Source organism: Passer domesticus, chromosome 7 (assembly GCF_036417665.1).
Source record: "Passer domesticus isolate bPasDom1 chromosome 7, bPasDom1.hap1, whole genome shotgun sequence".
Classification (NCBI taxonomy): domain Eukaryota; kingdom Metazoa; phylum Chordata; class Aves; order Passeriformes; family Passeridae; genus Passer; species Passer domesticus.
In genome coordinates this window covers 56,536,669-56,559,805 of record NC_087480.1, presented here as the reverse complement: position 1 = coordinate 56,559,805, position 23,137 = coordinate 56,536,669, and the positions used below count along the sequence as shown (strand labels likewise).

The following is a 23,137-nucleotide window of genomic DNA, read 5'->3' as shown; positions in this document are numbered from 1 at the left end:
AGGGGAGTAAATTTGTCCTTCTGTTTTAGCTTTTTCAACTTTGTTCCTACAACATATAATTCTAAAAGTTGTAAAAAGCAATTTAGAGTATATTTTGGGGTGTTTATTAAAAAAATGTTCTTTAAGTTAGCTGTGACTGACATATGGGCTGAAGTGCAGAACTACACAGGAAGTCTGGCTTCATTGTGAACGCTGTGAGCTGGAATGTTTGAGCCTCACAATTCAGAAAATGGAATGTATGTAAACAGGTATTTTATGCTGAAAAACGTGGGCTTGCATTTGTACCAAAACAGCTTTTTTGGCAAAGAAAGCACAGGAAGGTGCCTGTCACAGCTCTCTTTGCTATCCCTCACTGAGCTGAAATGCTTGATTTAGTGGAGACAATCATGACTTCTTGGCTGGTGTCAGAAGAGGGAAGCATCCTTCAGTCCCTGGATGTCTGCCTCTGCTCTCGGAGCAGCTGCACCCGAGCACTGGAGCGTGAGCCCATCCTGCCACCCACCCCTTGTTCCTCACGTCACGAGCCACATTGTCGGTGTGCAGCTAATAAATTCTTTCTTTTTTTAACCTTATACACCCACTGTTCCCGTTAATGTGCCCATTGTTTCTTTATGTCAACCCAGTCCTTCTGTTTGTCCTGCCACTCCCTTGGCCGTGTATACCTTTGCCTTCCTTTGCCTTGTTCATTTCCTTCCACAGGCTCCTTGCTTTTGTTCATTTCTTGTGAACTGCTATCCCCTTAACCCTGAAGCTGCATGATTGATACAGCTATAACATAAATAATGGCCAAAGTAATGCTTTTTTTTTGTCAGTATTGCATATTCTATTCGCAATTTCAATGTGTTTGGTTTTCTTTTATGGAAAAGGCAAGTTAAAATTGTAAATATTTATTTTGTTTATGAATTTTACGTTAATGAACAAATTAAAGAATTTAATTAGTTAGATCTAATTATTTATTTATGTGATTTGGTCATAACTTGGTCCCTCTGATGTCTGAGCCCTGTGGGGTGTTACTCCTGTGCTGGGGGTAGGCGGCTGCACCCTGGCAAACCCAGAGTGCAGCTAATTGAAAACCTGGCGAAATATGAATTATGCTTTCCTCATGCTTTTTCTCGAGAGGAATTAATGACTCTTGATTCCAGCACACAGAAGCGATGCCCGCGTTCCTCTGGGCCGTTCCCGGTGCGGAGCGACACGCCCGGGTCCCGCCCGAGCGCTGCGGTGGGACCGTAACCCCGGGGCACCATCGCATTCCACCCGGTCCCATCCCATCCCATCCCATCCCATCCCTTCCCTTCCCTTCCCTTCCCTTCCCTTCCCTTCCCTTCCCTTCCCTTCCCTTCCCTTCCCTTCCCTTCCCTTCCCTTCCCTTCCCTTCCCTTCCCTTCCCTTCCCCGCCGCCGGCGGAGGGCGGGCGCTGCCGCAGCCGCTCACCTGCGGGGGCGGCCCCTCAGCCCGGCCCGGCCCGGCCCGGCCCGGCCCTGCCCGAACATGCGCCGAGGCTCCGGCTGCCGCCGCTCCACACACACCATGCGAGCTGGCTGCGGCGGCCGCCGGGGAACAGCAGCAGCAGCAGCAGCAGCGCCAGCCGTGCCCGTCCCCTGCCGCCCTCCCCTCAGCCGCTGCCCGTCGCGACGCCTCCATGGCCGGCAGCGCCGGAGCCCGGTACGCGGCTGGGGCGGGGCGGGGACGGGCCGGGGGTCGCCGGGGGCAGCGCCGCCTCCGCCGGGCTCTGGGGATGCTCCGTCAGGGGAGCGGCGGCCGCGGGACGGTGTGAGGGCGGTGGGGCTCCGGGCGCTGCAGCCCTGAGGGCAGTTCGGGCCCCCGGGCTGACCCTGACGGGCACTCGGGGCTGGGGCCGGAGCCCCCTGCGGCCCGCGGGCAGGGGCTGCCCGGGCCGGGACCCACCGGGCCGGGACCACCCCCCGGACCGCTCCGGTCCCCGGCCTGACCCCGCTGAGGGCGGGCTGTGCCCACCTGTGCCGGCTGAGCCACCCCACACAAGCTGCCTCTTGCACTTGGAGGGGGTTTCTTTTTTCTTAGACAGGAGCATTAGCGTGAGCTAATTACATACCTGCGCAGCAGCCCTTCAGTAGTTCTATGCAAATTGCCTTTGGGCTTTAAAGGGCTGCTGAAGAGCGTGTCTTGTCTGCGGAAGATGTGGAAGACCAGGTCCTTTTGCTGGAGCTCCTGTTTGTGCAGCTTGCAACACACCTTGACAGCGAAACGCTGACGTTCATTACCCTGTAACTCAACACCTTCTTGCTCACCCTCAGGAGGGAGCTGCAGGTGGATAACTTTCTCCATTCCAGGTGTGCACTCCCCACTGCCCCTAAAATACATAAACTTCCATTGTGTGCGTGTGAGGGAGTTGTTTCTTCAAAAGCTGAATCAGTCTGCAAATAACATTCTTCCCCCATGATGACGGCGTGTTAAATGTTAGACATGGCTGCGTTAAAGGTCGGCTTGTGGATTCTGTATTTGACATAAGATATTTATAATTATCTGCGCAGGAGTAGAAGCTTTTAAGAGTGCAGTTGTTGGAGAAGTCAGCAAACTGCTTCTTGGAAGAGTGGTAATGGCTCTGTTCATGGTTCTTCATCAGGTGTTTGGAGCAGTGGTGTGCTCTCTCTCTGGCTGCACACTTTCCCTTTATCTTAAAGTTGAAAACCGCAAACATTTACCTGAGACTTTATTTCTGCTACAGAAACCATGATGGAAAAAAACATTTCCTGAACTTTAGATTGTATAAGCTGTACAATAGTGCTCTTTTTTGGTTGCATTGATATTAATGTTAGAGTTATTACGGAGACCAATGGAGGTGGTCTAGTGGCATTTAATGCAACAAAGTCCTGTGGGATTAAAAAACCAAGAGTTCTAGACTTGCTAATGATCAAAAATGACCTGTCTATTAGTATTTATATATATAACCCCTACCTGGAAGTACTCAGGGTCTGGTTGGATGGGGCTCTGAGCACCTTTGTGTAGTGGAAGGTGTGCCTGCCCACAGCACAGGTTTGGAATGAGATAATGTTCAAAGTCCTTTCCAGCCCTGTGAATTCTATGATTCTGTGACTTTTAAGAGATTTATATAATTTTGTTGCCATGCTCTGTCTTGATAATTCTTTAACGGGTGGCCCAGCAATTTTAAAAATGTTTTTTAACTCCAGGCTGGAAAGGTGGGCTGTGTGTTTGTGATAATGATGTTAAATGATACCATTAAATGACCTGCAGGTGCTGTGTTTGCACTGACAGTAGCAGCGGGCTGAGGGACTGCAGTTGCATTGTGCTTCAGGAAGTTCTGAGCCTGGGGAACAATAGAAATATTTAGAAGCAGGAGAGAGCTGGGTGAATTTTGCCAGGTTGGGCAGGTTGTCCCGAAAGTCCGTGTTACTGAAGCTGCTGGAGCACTTGGTGCTGGCTCCTCATCGCCTTTCTGGAGCTCCATCTGCTGGAACCAGCTCTCCCATTCCAGGGAGACGCTGCACTGGGATCTAAAGGGACTCAGATGTTTCCAGCACTGTGCTACAAAGTGTTGAAAAGCATCTATCAGGATTTTGGTTAGTTTGTGGGAAAAGATTACTATTTCCTTATTGCAGTTCACATTTTACTTAAATCACTCCTTTAAAACCCCCATGAAGCTCCCAGACAGTGTTTCCACAGATCTGAATTTGTGGTTAATTTGTGGTTTCTTTAGGTATCATGTATGTTTTGGGAATAGATTATCAGATCATAGTTGGAGGAAGAATGATCTAGTGGAATGATTGGAACTGAAAAGTAAACAGATATTTGAGCTGGGGTGATGAAAAATTACCTCCCATTTTAGAGATTTTCAGCTGTTGTCTTCAACTTGATAATAAAACTTTCGGTCATCTGTTGAGAAAAAACAATTGTAAGAAGAAAGTCTCAGTTTTAGGACAGCCATTCAGATATATTTGACTCATTGGCTGGAGCCTCAGCTGTACATCAAACAGAATGCAGTATTGAACTTGGATGTCATTTTACATTTCTTTCTAACTAAAACTGCCAACCTGAACTGATGAAATTTTCTCACGGCATCTGCATTAAAACTTACTTTTTACGAATCCTTGTTTCCTGTCAGAAAGGGGAAAATTGACAGAAAGATCCCAGATTAACTGAATCTGAGTTCAACATCAACCTCACTTGTTTTGGTTTTCCTTTATTTTTTCTTCTCAGGTAGTTTGCAGGTTGTTTTTGTACTCTAAAATGGAGAGAAAAATAACTGTTTTCTTCTTGAAGCCATTGTGCCAAAGAATAACTCTTCAAAACGGCTTTGGCAATGCTGAGTGCCAAGACAACTTTTTACTGGCACTTCTTTTTCTGTTCTTGAGTATTCATTCAGTGGGCAGGTTCAAGAGAACTGTAAGGTGTATTGAAGTGCCATGCTTGAATTTTTATTTAATTGGAGAGAATGTGGCATTGTTAGTGATCAAGGTGCTGTGAAGTATGCTTTGCAGATGACTTCTGAAGACAAAACTCAGGCTCTTGGAAGCTCTCAGGGAAATATAATCTGTAATGTCATGTAAAGCAATGATTAAAGGCAAAGCAACAATCCCCTATTTGTTCAAATGTTTTGTGTCATTCCCATATATTATTTCTATGGGAACATAAGATACTGTTCAGCAGTGGAATGATTTAAAAAAGCATGATTTTTTTTAAGTTGCAACAAAACGTATTACAGAGTAATTTATTTTGAAAATAATTTGCTTAGATTTAATGAAAAAAAAAAACCAACAAACAAACCAAAAACAAAAAATCCAACCCAACTAAATGAAATAAAACCAAACAAAGAAACATTTCAACTCACATGAAGTACTGTAGGAAAATGCTTTTTGGGCCAGAATGTGTATTTCATCCCTTCTAGCTGGTCACCACACTGAAGTCTGAAAAAAGTGAAGTGTAAATCAGCATAAACAAATACAAACCAGACATGCCCAGGTAACTCTCTTGTTACATACCCAGCCTTTATCACTGCTGGGAAGTGCAGAATCCAGTCCAAAGAGGGAATTTCCTGACATCCCTCCCTGAATTCTCACCCAGTCTCATTTCAGAAGTAATGCAGATCTCTACCCTGACCTTGCAGTCCTTAGGAAAACAAATCTCACAGATTTTGTCTGGCTTCTTACCATGAATACGGCAGAGTGAGTTTGCATTTTGCTTCATGCTTGCTTTGTTTGTTTGCTGGGTACCTAAATGTGCTCAATATCATTGCATGGCAGTGGTCTAGTGCAGCTCTTGCTGATTGTTTTTTTCTCATTAGTTTTAGTGAGATGAGAATTAGACCTTTAAAAATTGAGAGTAACTACGTCAGAAGTGTAGGTGGACCAGAGGCAGGAAAACTGAAAAGTGAGAGGACTTGAAAAAAAGAGCAAGTGGGTATTATAAAATTGTCTAAAGACCCTTAAAAGTCCCAAAAGGAATTATATCAATCACATGTGACCTTCTAAGATTGTAGATCATCTGAATTTAAAAAGAGGCACTATTAAAGCTTGCTAAACATTATTGTGGTGTGATTTAGGATGAAAATTTACTCCTAATTGCATTCATTTCTGTTATGCTGAATGTATTTGTTTTATTTCAGTGTGAGGTAATTTTTTCTTTGTACATTCCAATAGATCAGTGCTGTTGCAGGATGTTTGGGCTTATTTTTGTAATATGCCAGACTGGATTGAGTGTCTTTTTATATATTTTCATTCTGTCTGATGCAGGCAGTTCTGCTGACTGGGAGTGCTCACCCACAGTGGTGCATTTCACCCTCTGAGCAGTCATGGCAGCACAACAAGGAAAGGGAACAGGAGAAATGACACCACTACATTTTATTTGTCTGAACAAACCTATCTTAATGAATTTATTGCACTGTTTGCCCATTCAAATACAGGATGAGAACTGTGAGCCTAATGCAAACTAGATCCTGCTTGGTCCAAGTTAAATATGGTGGGACCGAGGGCAGAACATGAGTCTGCCAATTCTCTGGTCTTTGTGCTGCTCCCTGGACTGCTTTGTCACAACTCTTTGATTTGTGAGCTTTTGCTGGAATGGAAGAGCTTTTTAAAAGACCTTTGACATTGCTGAGGCATCAATAACTCAGTGATTTGAGAGCTGAATTAACCTCAAAAATAAATGGTGTCATACTCCATGTACAACTTGAAATACTATGAATTCCAGAATTGTGTCACTGTTGTGTCTCTATGCAAAATATTTGGAGAACATGAATATTGAAACCTTTCCAATTGCTTTGTTGTTGAAGTAATGGCATTTCTGTAGCACTGAGGAGTCTTAGACATGGGCCAGAAAAATGTTCAGGAACACAGAAAGATAAATGCTGAGGTATTAACAGCTTGGCACATAGAACAGGAAAGGATATGGGAGAATTAATTTTCTTGCATTAACTTATTTGCTTTTGAATTATGAAGCTATTTCTGTATTGTCTGAAAACTGAATAGTAACAGATTATTGTGAGAACTGCTTATTTGTTCTTTTCATCCAAGATTATTTCTGATCTCATGTTGGTTTGGAAATGCTTGCATAAGAAAAGAATTCTTCCCAAGTGTTGTGCTTTTTGTTCTCTTTGAATGTTCAGATTTTTTTCAGGCTGACAACTTGTAGTACAGTGTTGCTCAAAGAAGTCAACTATTTAGAAAAGTAGTAGTGGATTTAGGAATGACGTGGAGAACTGGAAAAGGCTAAAGGAAGTAACCCCAGGTGTACCCTCCTATCTCCTAATGTCCCTGTGATTATCCAGCATTAGGAAAACAGAAAATGGTGTCATGGCAAGAATTTCCATATTTCTGTATCTTTTTGAAAACAGGCAGTGGGAAGGACATTCTGGTGTCAGTGATGGTACCCTGGGATGTGGACTGCTGAGCCTTTGCACGACAGAGGGCACAGGGAGGAGCACCTGGGGGCACAGCAGGGGCTGAGGACCCCCAGACTTTTTCCTGTTTAGACTGTGGGGGGATAAAAGCCCCAGGGGCTCCTTTGTTCAGAGTCCCTCCTCAGAGGCACTGGCTCAAGCTGTTATTTTGTTACTGCACCAAGATGAAATAATTTTAAGGATTGTGACATCTGAGACTCTGTTAGGGGAAACTTGAGGTCGAGCCTGTCTCACTGTCAATGTGGGATGTGCAGCTTTGGTCCCAGCTCAGGTGATTGGTGTGTGACTGCCAGTGGCTCCTGGATGGTCAGACTGGGAAGTTTCCTTAACCCTGAAACTGAGGCCTTTCAAATGTGCTTTGGGAGGCTCCTCACATCTGTAAATGATTGAAGTGTTAGCACTGGTGAAGCTTAAATGGTGCTTGATTCTTTGTATTTTATTCTCCTCCTCCAAATGAAGTTACCCATGCACACAACCACAGCTGACTTATGCAGATAAGATAGATTTGGCAGAGAAATGCATCCATATTTTAGGATACGACTGATTTAACTTGCTTTTAGTGTTTCACAGTACTGAAGGAGCTCTTTAATTACTATTAAAAGCATTACTACAAAGGCACAAACCTCAGACTTACCTTTCTTTGAAAAGTTCTGATAATTACTGAGGCTGAGTATTTCAGCATTTTGCACAGTATAAGGTTCAAGATGCTTTTTTTATTGAAGAAATCTACAAAAGCCAGTGACAAATCACAAAGCTTATGCACTGCAAACTCGTAGAAGAAACCAGTAACATCATGCACATGATGAAATAAAATTATGCATAAATATGGTAACTCCCATGCTCAAAAATCATGTTTCTCTTTCCTTTTGACAATGGAAAATATAATTATTTTTTTAAGATGCTTTACTCTTCATTAGTATTAGAGATTTTGGTTTTGCTTATTTCTGCTTATTCATTTTATTTAATACTGCTGTGACATAGAAGGGATCTGGTGCTTAAGTAAAAGGGGCATTGCCTGGGATATTCCAAGGAACTGTGTTTCCAGCTAGAGACAATGGGGATGAAGTGGAGTAAGGAGAGCAGTTCTTGCTGCAACTCCCAGGATATGCTGTGGTTGTGATTTGTGAAGCAACCCCACTCATGGTCCCTGGGGCAGAGAACAGCGATTTCATGAATAACAAAACCACAAGAAGAAACATATGACTGTCCTTGCAAAACCTGCTGCCCAAAAGCAAGAAAGGAAAGAACCTTGTAAAACCAGCAGGGAAATGGCCTAAATGTGGAAATATTTCAGATCTGAGTTTTTTACATTTGCTTTCTTTAGTTAAAAGAAACATGCGTATATGTGGGGAAGGAGAGGTTGCATACTGAAGGTTGTCTGAGCATATAGTTGTTTCTAGAGCAGTGGTATTCAAATAAAAACCTGCCAAATCAACTCTTGAAGAACTTGGCAGAGACAGCCAGAGCCTTCACCATACAGGGCTTTAAGGACTATTTGGAGAATACAGTATTAATTAGAAATTGTACAAACAGCTAGTGAGAATGGTGAACAACCTTTTGAGAGTAGCCTGTGATCCTGCCATGGAACCAGCCAGTTAATTTAAGTTGTAATCAGTAGTTATTCCCAACTAGGGGAAAGAAAAATCCAATAATGTCTTTTATCTCCTGCTGTGGCCAAGGTACACAATGCTGTTAGGAACATGTAATGGAGTCATTATTGGGGCAGCCTGTGGATCTATTACAGAAATTTTTGTACCAAATGCAGCACAGGCTTTTCTATACAGGATGCCATAAAAACAGCAAGAGGTTTAATCAGGTATGTTAATGGATTCAGTGTGTCTTCCTGGAATTGTCCTTTGTTAGTTTATAATTTTTGGGTCTTCCTTCTGCAGTGTATGTCTTCATTATTGGTACTGCTTTGGGTAATCTAGCAAACAGATCATTTCTGCCATTAGATGCTCTTGGAGAAACTAATTTATGTAAGTAGATCATGGCTAATCAACTTCCACAGTCCAGCTCTCGTAATGAGTGGAAGGACTGGTAATTCTGCTTGTAGTTGTGTACAGGGCTGCTACAGCTCATGTGCCAGCAAAGCAGTTCAGGGGAATTCACTGTTGCATTTTGGGCAAAATCAGCCAGATGCACTCACTCCACTGATTAAATTGTTAGTGGCAGCTTGCCTCATTTTCCATGGCATTAAAGAGAGATTGTTACAAAGAGCGTGTAAAGTCTCAGTTCCTCCCAAAGGTACAGGAACTAACAAGAAGCAGCAGTTTGGCTGCTGGATTGGAGCCTGTGTTGTGGAGAATCCTTGCTGGGAAGAAGCACTTGCTTGTGTCTCTCGCCTGCGTGGTTCTCACATTTGCAGCAATTACTGCCTGAGTGCCGCCTGTCAGCTGCTCTCGTTTGGCTCTCCGTTCTGGTTCGCAGCTTTCTGATGTGGGCCACTGCCACATGCAGTAATTCTTGTTGTTTCAGGTCTGCAATTACAAGGGTATTTGGCTTCTGCCTGGTCTGGACAGCAGAAAAGGTGGCTGATGCTGCAGCTCATTCCAGACAGGTCTGTAGCTCAGAGATAGGAGGGGCTGGCGGCTGCCAGCCTACATTGGAGGTACCCAGCTGCACTTGGATCCAGTGGCACACGAGCCTGGTGTGGCACAGGCCGGTTCCGAGTGGCTGGTTTGCAGGATGCGGCCGGGGAATTAGCGCTGCTCCTGCTCCCGTGTCCAATCGCAGCGTGGTGCCGCAGGCGGCGCTGCCCTGCGCTCCCCCCGGGGCTGTCGCTCGCCGCCGGCTCAGGAGCACCGAGTGCTGCTGATGTTGGAGCCTGGGAGCCGAGTGCGCTTGCAATGACTATGTCAGAACACGCAGGACACTCGGCACAGGGGTGAGTAGCGGCACACAGCATTTCGCGTCTGGCTGAGAGGCAGCTCTGATCCTGCTGTTGGAGCAGGAGGGAATCTGCAGCCCACTGAAGCATGACTAATCACTTTGCTAAAATGCTGAGCACCCTCGAGTTTAAAGTATTTCTGCCCTATTGTTAACAGTGGCAAGTGGTGGTTTGTAGCATTTATGTGAGGTGTGTATTTTGCCCAGGTCTTAAGCCCTTGACTTGGGAGCTGCATCCTGTGGCAGGTTTCCTTGGAGTGTGAGGGAAATGTGCCGCTTGTGTTTCTGCTGCTGCTGTGGGTAGCAGTGTGTATTGTTATTCCAGAAAAGATGCCAAGTAATTATAGTATCTTATTTCTGCTTTGAGCTTCAGCAGTGGTTTTATTCTTTGTTATCTTTCTGTTTCAAAGGAGCATTTTGGAAAGGTTTATTTGTATTGAATGGGGTAATTCTGCTGCATGACAAGAAATGAAAAAAAACCCAGGTAAAATGCTCGTAGTCTAAATATTTTAAAACAGGTGAAGATGTGCTTTATTCTTGTTAAATATGTTACTTGGTTCAGGGACACAGATTTAAAACCAGGAAGGTAGGAGTTTTAATACAATAAGCAATAATTGACCAAGTTTTAATTATTAAGCAGGGCTCAGAATAGCTCAGAATAGGCAGACATGATATTGCATTTTGTATGAGGCGGATGCCAAAACTTGGTTAATCAATGCTTGCAAAGCACTCACAGAGTGTCTTGGGTGCAAAAGGATTTGCAGTGTAGCTGAAGTTGTGATGACAAAGCCACTAGGAACAGCGTCACACAGTGTTTCTCTCCGATTTAAAGCTCTGCTTTTTGTATATATAATTATACTCTTTATTTCTTTGCAGTCATTATTTGTGAAACCAAAACCAAACCACTGCTGCAGTGAGTGGTTATTACTGATGCTATCTGCTTGTGCTGTGCTCCCCTACCTTTTCCTTAAGATGTTATCAGGACATGCTTTCTGGTTTTCCTTTCAGCATTCTGTGTTGTGCTACTTTTTAAGGAGCTAACACAGTTTCTAAGTCACAAGATAGATCACATTAGTTAGAGCTGCTCAGAATCAGAAACATGGTGAGGATTTGTTTGTATTTTGTTGGAGGATGTTTTGTGCATGCTTGTATACAATATATTAGTGCAGTGTAGCTCTTTGATCATCAGATGCAGATGTTTCAATTGTCCTAACACTGGCTAGGTGACCTTAACTTCATTAGTACAAGGCTTCATTTTTTCTTTTGTGGATTTTTTTTTGTCCAGCAGTTCTGGTGGTGATGAACTTGGGCCAAACTAACTCAGCTGGTCTGTATTATCCTGTTGCCAGTAACCCTAAAGACCAGCTGAGAAGCCTTGTGACAGGTCAGGCTGACATCTGAATGTTGTAAAAGAGAAAAGTACAGCCAGAGTAAGTCACTGAGAGTCTTCTGACTTTGAGTACCACAGTCATTTATTTTGAGTGCAGTGGCACTTCTTAGAGACACAGATGTTCCCATGAACATGCACAATGGGAAACTTTAACCCACCTGTGAGTTTGTAGTGGTTTGCTGTTCAGGCACCACTCTGAGCATGAGCTGGATGAAGGCAGATGTACCAGCAGCAGTTGGTCATATTCAGATGCAGGTTGACAATCATCCTTAAAGTGATAACATGATCATGATGTCACCAGCTGGAGTCTGGCAGCCTTACCATGAGATGTGCATTGTCACCCAGAGCTTCTGTGCTCCTGGTACCTGAGCTCATCAAATTGCTGTGCTCCCACATGGCAAATTCAGCATGTCCAGTCTGGGTTTTTGTGGTTTGTTTTTTTTTTTTTTTTACAGAAAATGAAACACTTCATTACTTTTCACATGTTACTTGGTGAAAGCATAGTTAAAAAAAACCCTCAAAACCCCAAATCCACAAACATAATAGGGGTCACTTTCACTTTTTGCAATCACTAAAGATAAAATAGCAGGTTATGCAGGGGAATAAATCTGGAAGTGAGGAAGGAGGGTTCAAATGCAGCAGTAATGCACTGGTAGAAGGAGAACAGATGTGCTGAGCTTATTATCTCTTCTGGCAGGTCATCTACCTCAGACCTCAACGTGGCACTGCGTGAATGTATGGCAGCTCTGGATTTATTTCTTAACAACAAGTTCTCAGATGCTTTGGCTTCTCTACAAGCAAAGTAAGTTGATAAGACTTCCTACTTTTTCTCTGTTTATTTTTCTTTGCTTCACCATCTCTCAGGAGATTTTGACCAGACAGCTGGTTCTCTCTTAATAGTTGATAAATCTCTATGGTTTTGGTTCAGAAGGGAGGGGTAAGTTAATGTGTTAAGTTTTGGGGAAGACTGATAAGTGCTTTACACTTGTGTGAGTAAATAAAATCTTGTTATTTCCTCACACAAGTGTAAAGCTCTAATCTGTCTTCTAAAATTATAGTATTGATGTCCTCAGCTGTAATGCAGTATGTGAGATTCTTTCTCCTGGAAGAGTAAAAACCATCTTCTGTTCCATTTTATTTTTGTCTTCTTTCCCATATTTTTCTGTACACCGTGAGAATCTGAATAATTATAGTTATGTCTTTAAATGAGCAACTGTCCATCACTTGAAGGTTTGAGAAACATTAGGTATGAACTCTTTCTTTGTTGCTGTAACCACTTTCTCACAGCTTATTTTGCAATTCAGTATTGCGGTCACGCACTCTGTTTCCTAATTATGTTGCAGCCCAACTTGTAATGAGTGGCCCAGCTGCAAGCAGTGAGGTCATGAAATAGTTCCGAAAAATTGTTGTGTCTTTACAATGTCTGTGATCTGTCATACCCTGTCCTGAAGTTACCTGTGTTCTTTGTTTGTTGAAGTCTGTGGTTAATTTAAATTTCTCCCCCACCCACCCAATTTGCTCCATTTATTTTTGAGCCACCAGCAAATTGCATCATGCCTTATTTCAGGACACTGGAATATGAAAGAATTAAAATTTGTAGTGTGTATTTGATATACACCAGGGGTAACTGCAATGAATGCTACATATCTCCTTTGCTGAGGTATCAGCCTCATATTTGGTGCCAGAATCTGTAGTTTAGCCATGGAAGCACACTCTGGGAAAGACATTAATGATAAATTGTAGCATCAGCTGTATAAATAATGCTGGGCTTATTCACAGCAAAGTTCTTTAGCGTTTATATATCATCAGAAGGTCTAATAAAAATGGTAAGAAGAATAACTGTATTTTCATTAAATCCTGACAGTAAAGCCCCTGTGCCCATCTGGGAAGGCTCACTCAGTGCTTAGCATAAAATAAGGGGATATTTTATTGCAGCAGGTTTCCAAAACACTGCAAAAGCTAGTGAGGCTATGGCTTGTTTTTTTCTGTAAATCCATTTTTCTTCTCTTGCATATGGTTTTCATTCAGCTTTTGTTGAGCTCTGCAGAACATATTTCATGAGCTGATTCTCTTTTTGTACCTGACTCTATTCCACACTGCAAAACCATTTTGAAACTAATTTTTCATGTTAGCCTGTTGTTATGAGAAGGCCCTTATTCCTGTTGCCTTTGGCAGTGAGGGAAATAGAGACTTATGATCTTTGTGAGTGCAGTGAAGAAACAGAATGCTGAATTTCCCCACAGATGAAATCCATTATGGACACACTCCATCTCTTTAGGAATGAGAAGGGTTGTAGAGTGGGCACATGTGGTAGTCCTGAGTACAGAGCCACCAGTTCCTCACTGTTCCCTTTTGCTGTGCTGAGATTTGAAATTAGTTTTCACAATCCGTGAACATAGTATCAGTGTTTAGAGAAATGCTTCTCAATTTTTACATGCTTGTGGAAAATTTGACATCCTAAATTTTTGTGGCTTTAACGCTTCTGGTGTAGGAGATACCCTGCTCTGTGTTACAATAATGCAGATTCTCTGAATTACTCACATTTGACTTCCACAATAAGTGTATTTTCAACTAATTTGTACCATGTGAAACTGACAGCAGATTTGGCACAATGTGTGAGGCTTAAAATCAGAAGAGCTTTCCTAGCAGCTTAAAAATAAATATCTGAGGATGGTGTCTAGACTTGTGTTGAGGTAAAGCTCTTTTTTTCCTGTTAGAAAAACAAATCCATTACAAAGAAAAACAAATCCATTATAAAAAGAGATCTAATTTCATAGAAAAAATACATCTGGTGGTTTTGTCTTATGTTATATAACTTTTCTTGTTTCCTGAACTACCTTTTAGCTTTTAAAGTCAGTTGTCATTATTATTAACAATCATTGTACAATAATGGGTTCTGATTATGTTGTGCTTTCTGCAGTAAGTTTGATTAAATTTATCTTTTATATGGAGTACTCACTGTATCTAAGAACTTTCAAGAAATGCCCAAAGTTCAGTCACTAAGCCAGCAGTGATTTTCAATATGTAATGTGTTAACTGTTAGCATGCATAACACTGAAACTGTCCAATCACTGGAGCAGGAAAAAAATCTCATTTTCCTTCTCAGCCCTGAGACATGCAGTAAATCCATTAAATGCTGGCTGGATTTTAGCCCTCGTGTAATTGCAAACAGACAATAATAAATTAAGGGTTGATTCTGGTGAGATGTCCCTTCCCCTTCCCAAGACAAATGCTTAATATTTTAATAATTATCCTGAAGGAAAACATGGCATAATCACCTGATCGTTTGGTAATATCAGATCCATTGGGAGAATGGTAAATCAGATAAATTCCTGACAGAATTATCTGGACCATTGGATGGGGTGCACCACATGTGTTGCTGATTGCAATATTAAAGGAATAATAAGACAATGATTTGTTCCAGGCAGTTGACTTTATTCTGAAAATAGACTCCAGAAAGCACTTGGTGTTGTTTGGTGGAATATTAGTTCTAGAACGAGTGTGCTTTGAAAGCTTTCCCTGGGAGCTGATCTCCCAAAGATCAGGTGTGATTGTCAAATGGAGACTGGTGAAAGAATGGGGGGAAGCACACCCAGGTAGAGTGAAGCTCTAGACAGTGCTTGGATAAATATGTTGCCCAAAGCTTGGATTATCTATTTATTGTAAGGAATTTCATGAACAAGAGCAAAGTTGTTATTTCTAGGGAGTTTTTCTTTTTATATCTGAGGTGTGGAAGAACATAACTTTTATAGTCTTTGTAAATAAATTGATTGCAAGCAAAACCTAACACAATTGTTGGTTTCACTTCTTTGCTGGAAGAACTTAGCAGATTCTGAGCTTTGGAAAATGGCTTTTGTTAAAAAGGCTCAAGGATTCTCTTGTTGAAGCACAGCTTTTTGTCTTGGGCCATCCTGGTGGTTTGTGCTAGCAAGGGAGCTGTGGTGGGGGCTGACTGGAGAGGTCATTGCTGGTTGTTAACTTATTGATACTGGGGAGTCTTGCAGGAAAAGAGTTTTTATCAGAAAAGTTGGTTGATCAAATTGGAGCATTTCTGTGAAAGGCTGTGCCATGGGTCTAGTGGGTTGTTCAGACATTGGTGGAACCTGGGATCAAAGATGAGGAAAGCCTTCGGGCCCCTTGTGACCGCATTCTCCTGATGCACGTTTGATTTGGGCATTGATCTTTCACTCTTGAGTCCTCCTGGATGAACAGACTATTGACTGGTCTGTGGAGTGTTTTTCTCACTCTGTGCTGTTGGATTTGTTTTAAGTGTTGGAAGCATTTTGGTACTAAATCAACATATGGATTTGAATCTGTGGTTTCTGTAACTTAGGAATGCATGTCCTGTCTGCTGGATTACTTTAAAGGATCTGCAGAAAAGATTTGGAGCACTATTTTTCACAAGAGATTACTATCCCTGGGTTAATTCTGAGGTCAAACCAAGCTAAAATGTTTGATTTTCATACTTCAACTGGAAAGCTGTGACTGTTCTCACTTAAGCACTTGTTTTAGAGCAGGAATAAAAGTGTTCTCCAGAAGCTCCAAGAAAGGGCAGTGCTGCGAGATGACAATGATTGCACCATAGTTGGAGAAGAGGCATGTGGCAGAACTCCATAACTGCCTAAAGATATTACTTATAATCCTCTTATTCAGTCATGTGATACCAACTACTGGGATAAGTCATTAATCACAATATTAGTTGCATTCATCTCATACAGGCTTGTTAACTCCAACAATGTCCTGAGGAAATTGCTGCTGAGGAATCAAAAGAAGAAAAGTAAAAAGATAATAAGTTTCATTCTGTATCCATCCATATGAAACTCAGGCCTTAAAACTCCTGGGAATATGCCAGGATGTAGCTTGCAACTTTAATTGAATGGTTAATAGAAATAGCATAGATAAATTGCATTCTGCCTGAAATAAAAAGAACAAATTTGAATGTTGCTAAATACCAGTTGGCTAATGCTAGACATTAATTATTATCCCCTTTAAATATTAGAAGTAAAATAGATGAAACCATTGATTAGGGAAGGGGTGGTTTAGTTTCAGAAACAAATTACTGGAGAGGGAAATCCCTCTTCACCACATGTATGTGAAAAGTACCAATTTTCCTTTTAGTGCAGTGAATTTAATATTTATCTGCTTTGCTTTAGAAAGCAAATTTCTGTAATTTTGAAAGGGTGGTATTTCAGTCATTTCCCTGTGCTTTGAATTTGAGCCTCTGGAAGGGTTTTAGTTTAGTAAATACAAGATGAAGTGTGTTTTTCTGTGCACAGTGAGGCTGATGAATAATCTAATGAACAGAAACACTTCATCAGGCTGGCATTTTAGTGTGTTCATTCTTTTCTACTTTACATTATCAGTCTACTGAAAGAATCATGATTTATGAGGCCAAGAAAGACCTGTCCTAACTCCACTGGATTTTAAAGCAATTTCTCCATTATCTATCTGTTCTTCTGAGCTTGCAAATGAGATGGATGGTAGCATAGTCTGGGGCTTATAGCACTTATGGCACCAGGATATTTCCCAAAACAGCTTTTCTGCTGGATTGGTTTAGATGGTGAGGGCAAGTAGGAATTAAGGACAGCCACAGAGCACAGACTGCAGTGAAGTTTAAAGATGTGCACTGCAAATTCCTTCAGTACAGCCATCCTGCTCTGTGCCCTGTGTGTTGGAAAAAGCAGCCCTTTGTCATCAGTGTGAGGGTTGAGAAGCACCAGGCCCAAGCCACCACAGTGAATTTTTAGATCGTTGATTAATGTGGGATGATCTGAAATTATCCATTAAATTTTCTTTCAGTTCAGTCCAGATACCACAACTTAGGGAGACAAGTGTATTTCTGGGGTGAGAAATTACATCGATTGAGGTGTTTTTAAAGTCTGGCTTTTCTCCTTAAAAAAACCCTACAGAATAAGAGGAGATGAGATTGGAAGGCACCTCAGAAAGTCATGTACTCAAGGAGGGCCATTTTGAATGACTCCAAGGATACAGACTCTACAACTTTTCTGGATGACATGTGCCACTGCACGGTCACCCTGATGGTACAAAAGTGTTTCCTGATGTTGAGCCAGAGCCTCCCGTGCTTCATGTTGTGCCCATTGCCTCTGATCCTGTCCCTGGGCACCAGTGAAAAGAGCCTGGCTCTGTCCTCTTTGCTTCTTCCCCTCAGGTATTTCTATGTATTATAGGAGCCCTCTGAGCTTTCTCTTCTCCATCCAGAACAGCTCCAGCTCTCTTGGCCTTGCCTCATAGGAGAGATGTTCCAGTCCCTTAATCATCCCCTGCTCTTGAGGGTGTCCATGCACTGAGGAGCCCAGAGCTGGGCACAGCACTCCAGGTGGGGCCTCACCAGTGCTGTGCAGAGGGGAAGGAGCTCCCCTCTCATCCTGCTGGCAGCAACACTCCTCTTAATGCAGCCCCATCTTACCAAGAGTACGTTGTTGGCACACCACATTCTCCTTGAAAGAAAAAGAAAATGAAGAAGCACCTGAAGCAAACACATTGAGAACAGGTGTGCTGAGGGTGGAGATTTTGAAAGGATATCCTTGTTTGATGGCAAGTATTTTTGAATATTCCCTGCCATACAGAGCTATCTGATCTGTTCTAGAGTGTAAACAATTGAAATATCAACTGTTGTTCCTTAACAATATTTGTCTTAAGTCGTGCTATTTGTCAGGGTGGATTAGCAAGGTCTACAGAGAGTTTCTATGTGAGGAATTTATCTGAGCTTGCCCTTCAACATATTTCTCAAGTCATCCTTATTAGACCTCTGTGCCTGAAGATATTTTGATTCACTTGCAGAGAATTACGCCAGACACAGGTGAATGTTCTAAATGTGTGCAGTATACAAACCCTCTTTGCTGTCGGAGGAAAGGTGCCAGCAATAGGAATTAATTGTTTTCCTTGCACTAATGCCAAAGTTTTTTACTTTCTGCCAACGTGGCACTGTCTGAAACCCTACAGAATAATATTTAAGTTGAACAGATTGAGATGGAGGGTTGGCAGAAGGGGAGAGGAGAAAAAAGCTGTAGTTTTTGATACAGACTCTAATGCTTCTGATGAGAAGATCTGTTTCAAGGAGGTTCTATTTTGGCCATAGTTATAGTATTGTGTTCCTTATCTCCTTGAGCCTGTACTGAGTAATTGTCCAAAATTAGAAGAATATCAGCTGGATTTGTGTTATATGTTGGAGCATTCATTAGACAATAAACTCCCCCCCACCAAAATAAGTCCCACCATGATTGTATCATTTCTGAATAGTGAGCCATGTGGTCAATTCCTGTGCTTTGTTTGTTAAATATTTATCCTCCACTCAGAACTATTGTATTTTAGGAGAGTATGTAGAACTGTAGACATGATTTCTTGTACAATTCTCAATCCACTGTTTCTTGATTATTTTGTGTGTCCTTTGTGTTTGATTTCTAGCTCATTTAGACCTTGTTCCCATGAGGCTGATATATTTCTAGAATTGGATTTGTATCTGCTTTTTAAAAGCAATAATACAGTCAAGCCAGCTGTGCTTTGCAGAACTAAAGTTCTTGTTTTCTTGCAGAACTAAAGACAGCATGTATCATGCCCTGACCTATGCCACCATACTGGAGATGCAAGCTATGATGACATTTGATCCTCAGGACATACTGAATGCAGGGAACACGATGAAGGAAGCTCAAGCCACCTGTCAAAGGTAAGACTGGAGCAATTCCATCAGTAAATAGTTCCTTCTTGAGAAAGTTTTGAAAGACTACTGGATACAAAATGAAAGGTAATCTTAGAAAAATCACAGGAAAACTGAGGTTGGAAGGGCATCAAGAGGTCATCTAGCCCAGCCTCCTCGTCAGAGGAAGATCACAGCACATAAATGAGGGTGTTCAGCAGTGTAGTCTTGAAAACTTCAGTTTACCACAATTTTCTTGTCAATTAGAATTTGTCCTACCTGTGGTCCTGGTTCTGCAGTGTTTGGAAGTTGTTTACAATGTTCAAACACTGCAGAATGTTCCCATGGGTGATGGTTGTACTGCAGTTGTCTGAGTCAACTTTTGCACCCACATTCACCCATACACACAAAAAATAAATCAAAATGCCCCCATATCCCCTCTCCTTCATCATGATAGATTTCTGTGCACAAAGGGTAAGAGACAGATCCCAGAGGACCTCGTTGGCTAAGTTCTCTGTGGACTGTGCTGAAGTTTGTGTGTGTGGTGAGATAACAGGGGGCTGGTGAGCACTGGGGGCACGTTAGAGACTGTGTGGGAGGCTGGCTGAAAGATATGGCTCTCTGTTGTTGATGCTCCTTCTTCAGAATGACCAAACTGACTTTTTGCAGATTTAGGAAGAAATCTACTGTAGCTGATTCTATCAACAACCTTGTGCATAGGCAAAGCCTTGAACACTTCACTGAAGGTAACATCTTTTACATGGGCAATATTTTCCTTTTTTATTTATGCAGTTTGAATCCTGTAGAATTGTTCACTCAGTATATGAATTCAATGACAAAATCACTGATCTGGATTTGCTGGACCAAATGTCAGTGTTTTGGCCATTGCTATGTAACTAGTGCAAAATCACTGGTCTTGTCACTTTCTGACTCAGCACTCACAAAAATCATTGGATAAAGAAATGTCTAGAAAGAAATGTCTATAAAAGTTCTAGATCTGGGAATTAATGGAAAGCACCAGAAAAATTTCTGCAAAGTCTCTGTAAGTGTGTGTCATTTCTGTTTGGAGTTACATCAATATTCTAGAACTGAAACAATACAGCAAATTTGGAAAATATTTTTCTCAGTTTGAGCTCTGTGATCTTATTCCTACATTAATGGGCTAAGTGTTTTTAAATTACTTTCTGACTGATTGATTTTTTTTTCTTCTCTCTGTGTGATGTTAGAGGAAATCCATGCAGAAATTTGTTATGCTGAATGTTTACTTCAGAGAGCAGCACTCACATTCCTCCAGGTATGGATTCCTGTATGGCTCTTGGGGGGAAAAATACCATGCAGGTTTATTTTCCTAAATGGACTGATAGAAGACTATAGTTTGACCTAATGATCTTTCAACTGGATCAAGTCTGGATTTTGGGCTATCTGATGGGATATTACAATGTTTAGTTTTCCCTTGTGGTTACTAAAAAATACTTATCTCAACACACATAGTGCTGAGTGCCCTATGATACCTTTCCCCACTGCCTTTTGGATGTTTGAAATGTTAACTGCAGCAAGCACCAATTTCCAAATGACACGTTGGGATATTTAAAAAACAATAAAAATGAGATGGTCATTGAAGCTGTGCTGGAATACAAGCAAGACTTTTGTTTGAGTCTGGCTGGTGTTTGCTTTCCCAAGACTTCTTTCTCACTGGTTTCTTCTTGAACAGCAATTATGGTCTGCATAGCTATTAGGCTCCACACATGCTTTCTCCTTAACAGTGCTGTCTGCCTTTAACAAAGGGGAGCTGTCCCTCTTTGGATTTTATCTGTCTGTCCTAATGAAGCTTGATTTGTTTGATGGAACAACATTAGCAGTACTTGCTAGGGCTCCAGCATGCAATTTTAATTGTTAGTCACAGTTGAAATAACTGATTTTTCTTCTTGATTTGGCTGTACTTGTTTATGAATGTGGGCCTCTTCATCTACCAAGGGGATAATAAAAGCCACAGTCAGAAAAAGGCTGCTGCTTCTTGGCTCAAGGATGCTGATAGGAAATGGAATGCAGGTGGTGGTTTTATAGTGTTTGGGAGTTGCCAGGTGGGCTGTGATTTATGTTGCTTACAGTTTATGAACCATGTAACCTTTTTCAGCCATCTGCTGAGTCCCTCTGCTAGAAACTATTGCTTCATAGCAACACCCATAATCAGGGGAGCTTCTAGTAGTTTCTAGAGTGCAGATGATGGACTTTGAAATGACCAAGGTGTAGCTATCTGTTTCCATTCTCCTTTGGGATGAGTAGCCAGTTTGGGTGAGATCTGAAACTATGGAAGGAAGACTTTTGAGAACTTCTCTGCTATGTCTATAGAAAAGGAGCGTTTAAAAGCAGTGCCTCTTGTCTCTTGGTTTTAAGCAGTATTTTTCACAGATATCTGTTTATGAAAATGTTTATAGAAACGTGAGATTTAAGACTACAAAACCAATTTATTGTCCTCTTTTGCAAAGGTCTCTTTCCTTCCTGTTGTCTTCTGTGTTTAATTTTTCATGAACACATGAACCAGTTTGAAAAATTAAACAGAGGCACTTGGTTTCAACAGCTACTGAAGTGGGTTAGTTTTGATGCTTAGTAAAAATGACCAAAATTTTATGTGTTGAAAACACATAAAATGTAGTCCCAGCATTTTTCAAGGGCTGAAAAATTCTCACACTGTCTATCCCTGTTGTTGGTAGCATTCTGCATGTAAACATTTTAAAGCCATATTCCTTCCTTGTTCACTTTCCATTCAAAGGAAAATATAAATGAATCTTTACACATGTCTGTAAAGGTTCAGTTATGTTTTCCCCCCCACAATATGCAGTACTTAGTTAGTACATCTCATTCATCTAAACCATGCTGTTTTCTCCACAATGCCCTCTTATGATTTTTCTTGTGATGGTATCTTCTGTTAAAACACATGGAGAGTCTCTGAGTTAAAGTAACAGCAGAAAAACAAACCAGAATGACTGATTATATAGGTAAGGCAAGAAAGTGCCTCCAAAAAGTTATGAAGCTAAAGACCCTCTAACTAATGGTCACCTAGATACTTTAATGTAATTTATCAGTTTGTTATGGCTTATCATGTAACATGTTATCTTACTAGTATGGATCTCATGTATATATATGAATATTCAAACCAGAAAGAGCATATCCTGCATAGTTTTAATGACCCTGCTTCACTCTTGGGATATGCAACTGTATTCTGCAGACTCTTGAGGACAGGCAGCTTACTTGTGAACATTTCCTGGCCCAGCACCAGATATATCCTGACTACACTCAAGTATACATGAGAGAAAGCTATTTTTTGAGAGAGGCACAAATGCATGTACCTTAGGTGACATCTATTAGCTGAGTCCCTGTGTTCATTAATGCAAATTCAGATGGTTCAAAGGTGACAAGGGCTAAACTGATCACAGAAAGCATTAAAATAAAATGCCTGTGTCTAAGCAGAGTAAAAAAGTATTTTAATATAGAAAGGAAATCCTAAATCCATATATTATATCTTACAGGCTTATATTGTCTGTGTCATGCTGGTTATGTTGCAGGTGTGTATTCATCTTCAGAAGACAAAAGCCCTTTATAATGCTTTCAAATTCATACTGCTAATGTGTTTCCATTCCAACAGGATGAGAATATGGTCAGCTTCATAAAAGGAGGCATCAAAGTCCGAAACAGTTACCAAACCTACAGGTGAGTCAGAGGGATGATGTCATTAGGTGCACTCTATCAGTAAAAAGTGCTGCTGGTGAAATTATCTAATTCACAAATTCATTGCTGTTGTGTTTATTGAGTCTTTATTATGGGCCTCACGCCTACAGATTTTCTCAGCCTAAGCAGATTCTTCCTTTGCATAACAAAGGACATTAACATCATGGTTGGTTTGGATTGTGGAGGCAGTGGACCCTGGCTCTGTTAACTCCCAAGGTTTTTCTATTTAAAGTACTATATCCTTGAAATTATGTCCAAAAAATAACTGTTCTAAATGATGCACTGTTCATTGTGTCTGCAAAGCAGAATTTGCAGGTCTTGTAGGCTTTATGAAATGGCATTTCTTTGTAGTACCAGCTGCAGCTTTTTGGAGCATTTAATAACAGTAGCCGGAGCACAGTAAAAAGTGAAGGCTAAATATGCATCATATTTTATTTATTTGAGAAATATAGATTTTGATTCAGAGTGGGCACAAAATGTCTTGTGTCCAGCAGACACAAAACAGCATCAAGTCCAGGTTTTCCAGAAGTCTTCTGGAAGGGAGAGATATGACAGTGTCCATGTTAGTGTGGATTGAAGGTGG

At 41.4% G+C, this 23,137-nt stretch overlaps 1 protein-coding gene across 9 annotated transcripts in view; it reads left to right on the top strand.

The window, feature by feature from the left end:
• Window positions 1-1,458: 1,458 nt before the first annotated feature.
• Window positions 1,459-23,137, top strand: part of TTC39A (tetratricopeptide repeat domain 39A) — a 52,575-nt gene continuing 30,896 nt past the window's right edge. For 2 of the 9 annotated variants that reach the window (XM_064428834.1, XM_064428835.1), the window contains exons 1-6: window positions 9,587-9,782; window positions 11,872-11,976; window positions 18,727-18,858; window positions 19,498-19,574; window positions 20,055-20,122; window positions 22,472-22,536. In XM_064428834.1, the coding sequence (XP_064284904.1) occupies window positions 9,745-9,782; window positions 11,872-11,976; window positions 18,727-18,858; window positions 19,498-19,574; window positions 20,055-20,122; window positions 22,472-22,536 (485 nt within the window). In that variant the 5' untranslated portion in view covers window positions 9,587-9,744. Of the gene's footprint in view, window positions 1,666-2,050; window positions 2,313-2,439; window positions 2,461-9,586; window positions 9,783-11,195; window positions 11,215-11,871; window positions 11,977-18,726; window positions 18,859-19,497; window positions 19,575-20,054; window positions 20,123-22,471; window positions 22,537-23,137 lie in introns of those variants that run through there. The other 7 variants (XR_010366543.1, XM_064428827.1, XM_064428829.1 and 4 more) reach the window with 6 other exon arrangements.